At 40.2% G+C, this 5,978-nt stretch overlaps 1 protein-coding gene across 1 annotated transcript in view; it reads right to left on the bottom strand.

Annotated features, from left to right (window-relative positions):
- Positions 1-5,978, bottom strand: part of LOC104982272 (lamina-associated polypeptide 2, isoform alpha-like) — a 13,824-nt gene that overhangs the window by 7,526 nt on the left and 320 nt on the right. The window contains exons 2-3 of the mRNA XM_010831616.1: positions 5,630-5,889; positions 4,177-4,207 (exon numbers count right to left, since the gene is read on the bottom strand). Of these exons, the coding sequence (XP_010829918.1) occupies positions 4,177-4,207; positions 5,630-5,889 (291 nt within the window). The remainder of the gene's footprint in view (positions 1-4,176; positions 4,208-5,629; positions 5,890-5,978) is intronic.

Raw genomic sequence — 5,978 nt, 5'->3', positions numbered from 1 at the left:
TTGAAAAGACCCTGATGCTGGGAAAGATTGAAGGCAGGAGGACAAGGGGACGACAGAGGATGAGACGGTTGGATGGCATCACCGACTTGATGGACATGAGTTTGGGTAAACTCTGGGAGTTGGTGATGGACAGGGAGGCCTGGCGTGCTGTGGTTCATGGGGTTGCAAAAAGTTGGACACAACTGAGCGACTGAACGGACTGAACTGAAAGAGCATAAAAAGAACAATGTCATCAACACAAGAGAAATTGTTGACACAATTTTTTAAGTGTCGTGAAAAATTACCAAGGGTACTTTTAGGAGGCTTTAAAATTGTACTCATTTGGGATCATCAACATCCCACTCCAGTACTCTTGCCTGGAAAATCCCATGGACGGAGGAGGCTGGTAGGCTGCAGTCTATGGGGTCGCGAAGAGTCGGACACGACTGAGTGACTTCACTTTCACTTTTCACTTTCATGCATTGGAGAAGGAAATGGCAACCCACTCCAGTGTTCTTGCCTGGAGAATCCCAGGGATGGGGGAGCCTGGTGGGCTGCCGTCTATGGGGTTGCAGAGTCGGGCACGACTGAAGCAACTTAGCAGCAGCAGGATCATCAAGCTCAAATCTCAAAGCAACCTACAACTGATGTCAAAATAGCTGCCTAGAGTCTAAGAGTTCTGGATATCAAATCCTTGAATTCTTTACAAAAGGCTTTAAAAAAACCAAAAAGACCTAATCCTGTCACCTACTTGAATTCTCCAAATAGACTGGGAAGAAAAACTCCATTGTGTAACATAAATACTTTAGGTATAGATCACTTGCAGAATAAAATTCCTCCAACCACAAGAATGTTCAAATTCTCTTAACATCTATGAATTTCAACGTCTGGATACAGCCTGAGGTTTTCAAGAACTCTATCTTTGGTGCTCATCACATTCACTACTCAGTTTTTATTAGGTATCTGCACATATGCTTTACCTTTTCCAGATGATAAACTCCTTCAGCAATAGTCCTTCAGTCTGGTCTGTTATCAAAATCTCAGAACTTTTGGAAGAGTTGCCTCTATTTTAAAAAATCTTACTCCATTCTGAGTCCTAATCACGGGCCTGAGAATCTTTATTCTAATGTGTAGCTCAGGTGATTTTGGATGTAGCATTTAAGAGTATAACACAAAACAGGAGTACTGTCATACTGTAACCCAAGCATCTGAAATTAAAAAGAGTGCCTGACATAGGAAAAGGTACCTGATAGATGTTTCATTGAATGAATGAATCAAAGCGCCATCCAATGAAATTAGCCACTTATTTAAAAAAAAAAATCAATTTCTTATTAAGAAAGAACAAAGCCTTAGCAAACCCAAGCAGGAAACCAGCTTCCTTACATTTTCTTAAAACAGTGAAAAACTACAGCTGTACAAAGAAATTTTGAGTAAGAGTCCAATAAACCGGCATAAGGTAAGTCAAATAGTACAGGTGTTCATATTAGGGCACCTGAGCTTTACTTTTAATGAAAAAAAGTTTCAGAAAAGTAATGCCATTCTATGAAATATCAAATTTAATGAGAATATAAAAATTGGGAGTATACATATTTACCAAGTGGTGTAGTATACATGTTTATCAAACCAGCAGTTTCAACCAGGAAGAAGGAATCATTAGTTGTACCGATTTCTGCCTCCAACGAGCTTTGTTCCTTTAAGTAAATATGTAATCTGTTTCCTTTGGTCAAAAATACCAAGTACCAATTAGGTGCCAGGCACCACTCTCTAGTTTCTTCCCAACTACCAGATGATACTGGTTTTTTTCAACTTTAAAATTCAAAAATTCTATGATATCACCTAATGAGCCACTCATTTAAATCTCTACCATTACCAGCAAAGATGCTGAAAAGTGAAAGTGAAGTCGCTAAGTCATGTTCAATCCTTTGCGACCCCATGGACTGCAGCCTACCACGCTCCTCTGTTCATGGGATTTTCCAGGCAAGAGTACTCGAGTGGGTTGCCATTTCCCTCGCCAAAGGATCTCCCCGACGCAGGGATCGAACCTGGGTCTCCCGCACTGTAGGCAGACGCTTTACCGTCTGAGCTACCCGGAAAGTATTAATATAACATTATTACTATAACACAGATTCTACTGAGCATTTATATACCAAATTGTGTTCTAAGTGCCTTACGTATTAACTTGAAAGAAACTGAAAGTCGCTCAGTTGAGTGTGACTCTTTGCGACCCCATGGACTCTCTAGTAGTCCATGGAATTCTCCAGGCCAGAATTCTGGAGTGGGTAGCTTTATCCCTTCTCCAGGGGATCTTCCCAACCCAGGGATCGAACCCAGGTCTCCTGGGTTGCAGGTGGATTCTTTACCCACTGAGCCACAAGGGAAGCCCAACTTACTGAATCTTAAATATCCTATGCGACAGACACTTCCACTTTACAAGAAAGGAAACTGAAGCCCAAAGTTGTTTAGCTAACTCAAGCAATCTGCATACTAAGTTACAGGGTAACACCTGAGCAGACTTTGTATAAATCACTTTCACAAACTTACTCATCCAATTCTGAATGTATTATGGTAAAACTGTATTGCTCTGGCATTAAAGGCAACAAAATTCAGAAATCCCATGTTGTAACAGCTATCATGTGCTGTAGTTGCTGAGCACTACACCCCTTCACAAATGCAACATCATGCAATCCTCAATCTAAATAGTTATTAGATTATTCCTATTTCAGATGCAAACTGAGCATCTGATAGGCACTGTTGTTTGAGATTATCTGAATAAAGGGCAGACCTGGGATTTGAATCTGTAATTCGGAATCAGAAGCCTGTACCCTTAACACCTCACTGTAGGTGGTCCATTTATGATTTAACATTTACTATAGAACATACTCCTCACTGTTCTGCTCCATGTTATTAAGCATTTGTTAAGAATTCATAATTCAACAGATTAGACCATTCAAAAATGCCATGCTCTCCTGGATCCCAAACAGCTACAATGTTTTACACCCTGGAACTGAAAGGCAGACCATCACCTCTGTAAATGTTTATTTTTGTCGAAAATATCGGTAATTCCATCACTGGAAAATACTGGTTATCATCAAGATGCATGACACAGAAAGCTTAGAAAAAAGAAAACTAAAAACAAAAACCAAACTCTGAACATGTAAACATTCTGTCCTATCACACCAAGTGAGCCTGCTCATGGCAGTGGCTGAAATGAAACAACTCCTTTAATTAAACATATTCCCCATAAACCCATATTTAAATTGAAGGTATACACTACGTCCTTGGCCAAATCCACATTAATGTTTGTTTTAAAATGTTAAAAAATTCACCATTAAATTTGGCTTTCTCCTAGGTTATAGTCTTTTAAGAAATGTGACTCTAAGGACTTCCCCCATTGGGTCAGTTAAGACTCTGCCTTCCAATTCAGGGGGTACCAGCTGGATCCCTGGTTGGGGAACTCAGGTCTCACATGCCGCAGGTGGATCCCTGGTTGGGGAACTCAGGTCTCACATGCCGCAGGGTGGGGCCAAAAAAAAACAAAAAACAAAAACACCTGACTCTATATTGTTATTACACATAGGGCTAACAATGAATGGAACGTAAACACTGTATATACAAGAGGAGTAATTGTATAAAAAAGGAGAATAATTTAATATACCGATTATAAATAGCATACAGTATTCTTATAAATTCAATATGTTTTTCCTATGCCTAATAAAAAAATCTATCAGACTCCTCAGTTAAAATAGAACTCATTTTTTACTTAATGTGCTTTAAAACAGAAAATGATGTTGCTAACCAACTACCACTGTTAACCTTCTCAAGTTGTTGATACCATTGAGTCCAACTCAGGGTACACATTTCTGAGTTTTACAGTTGTTCTCTATAAGGATTGAAACAGTAATTGAGGTACATGTTACTGGACAAAGGTTCCTTTAAAAAGTTACTTTCTTTCACTCAGTTTATCTGCATGTGTGTGTGCTCAGTGGCTTCTGACTCTTTTCGACCTTATGGACTGTACAGCCTGGACCTTACGGACCTTACAGCCTGCCTGGCAGCTTGTCCATGGGATCCTTCAGGCAAGAATACTGGAGTGGGTTGCCATTTCCTCCTCCAGGGGGATCTTCCCCACCCAGGGACAGAATCTTAGTCTCCAGCGTTTCCTGCATTGGCAGGAGGATTCTTTACCACTGAGCTTACCTGGGAAGTCTGTTTATTTGCACTGTGCCGACTAATTTTGATAAAGTTCATAACTTACTGAGCTAATCCAAGAAATTAATTACAGTGGTTGGTAGGTATACAGGAAACACACTCTTGTAGTTAAGAGGCCATCATAGGAACTCAACGATGTTAGATAACTGAACTGAAATTAAAAATTTTTACATTCAGGTCTTCTTATACCCCAAACACAGGTCAGATTGGGACATCCTCTCTTCTAAAGTTGGAGAAAAAACATCAAAACTGAGATGGTTGTTTCTGTCGACAACAAACCATCATCAGAATAAGAGGAAATAATCCTATCACATACATACAACCAAATACTTCCACGATTCAAGAATGATACATCTGCACAGAAGACCAACATAGGAGTCTATATAAGATTAAAAAAAAAAGTGCTGATTTAAATGGAAAATATTTCATTTTTCAACCAAATTTTTACTAAAATAGTTTAAACATTACTTTTGTTTTCTGAGGGGCTGGAGAAAAACAGGTAAGGGATATTCTTTATTTCAAAAATAAATTTCTTCTTATGAAATACAGTGGCTTTTTTCAAATCCACAAAAACAAGGCATCAGAAAAGTTGAAAAAAAAAAAAAAACAATAAGTTGAGATTGAACTTTTGTTTATCAAACCAGTATTTATTTGGCACACCATATGCCAAGTACCGATTTAAGACGTAAGATTTTCAATTTCTCTAAAGCCCAGGCTTAAGATTTAATTAAATCTACATGTATGTATTATATCTTTCCTTCATTTCCATATGGGTAGTCCAGAAAACACACTGGATAAGTTTTTTAAAACTAAAGTTAAAGTAACTTTGAAAGAAGCAGCCCTTAATCAGTACCAACAACTCCAAACTCCATTTTTAATGTTTTACAAAGCACTGTACTTTACACCAATCAGTTTTAACCATATCCTATAATGATTTGAAGTGACAACCAGGCTTGTTAATACTAACAAAACAGCACATAAAAACCCACCGAACAAAACCCAAACTATTCTCAAACAAAATGCGCATTTGTTGGAGCCAATCTGAATTCGGGATTAAATATTTCAAACTGCAACACCAACAAAGCAGAATGTCACGAAATAAACATTTCTCCTAATTCCAAAGGCTCTCCTTTCTTCATGCAAAGACACCAAAACAACCAACCCTCCCAAACCACTAGTACCTAGGATTTTCAAATATTTGAGCGTCTCTGATAGTCTTTCAACATACATTTTTAAAAGTTTGCTGAATTTAGAGAAATGCTGCCGCGCCAAAAAACAGCCTGGTGCTAGAAGGAGTAACCCAAACAAGAAAAACAAAAACCGTTCAAAAAGCCCTCCTTATGCAAAGAAACATAAAAAGGCGGGAATTTCATTTCAAAATTTGGTTAGATATCAACATGTCACAAATTGCCCTCCAGGGAGCGCTCTGAGACCCGCTCACCAGTCATTTCGGTTAATAAAGCGGGAAAACGCTCGAGCGTAACCTGTAGCCGTTTCGAGATAACCCTTCTCAGGGCTTTTCGAAAAGGGCTGGGAAGTCCCGGTCTCACTACCCGCTCCCGACAGCCGGGGGTGCAGGGACACCGAGCTGTCCGCGCGCAACCCGAGAGCAAAGCTAACTTCACACCGCACGACACACCGCGGCCAAGACGCGCGCCCCGCGGCCCCAACTTCGGGGCTCTCCACTCCGGCCCCTCCCCTCTCAGAGCCCGAGACCAAGAGGCCGAGTCGGGCGTCCGGAGACCTAGAGGCCAGCCCCCTGAGCGGGTGGGGGGCCCACCCCGCCGCCG

Source organism: Bison bison, unplaced genomic scaffold, assembly GCF_000754665.1.
Source record: "Bison bison bison isolate TAMUID 2011002044 unplaced genomic scaffold, Bison_UMD1.0 scf7180017864529, whole genome shotgun sequence".
Lineage (NCBI taxonomy): Eukaryota > Metazoa > Chordata > Mammalia > Artiodactyla > Bovidae > Bison > Bison bison.
Note: the sequence above shows the minus strand (reverse complement) of the source record. Positions and strands in the feature narration are given on the sequence as shown.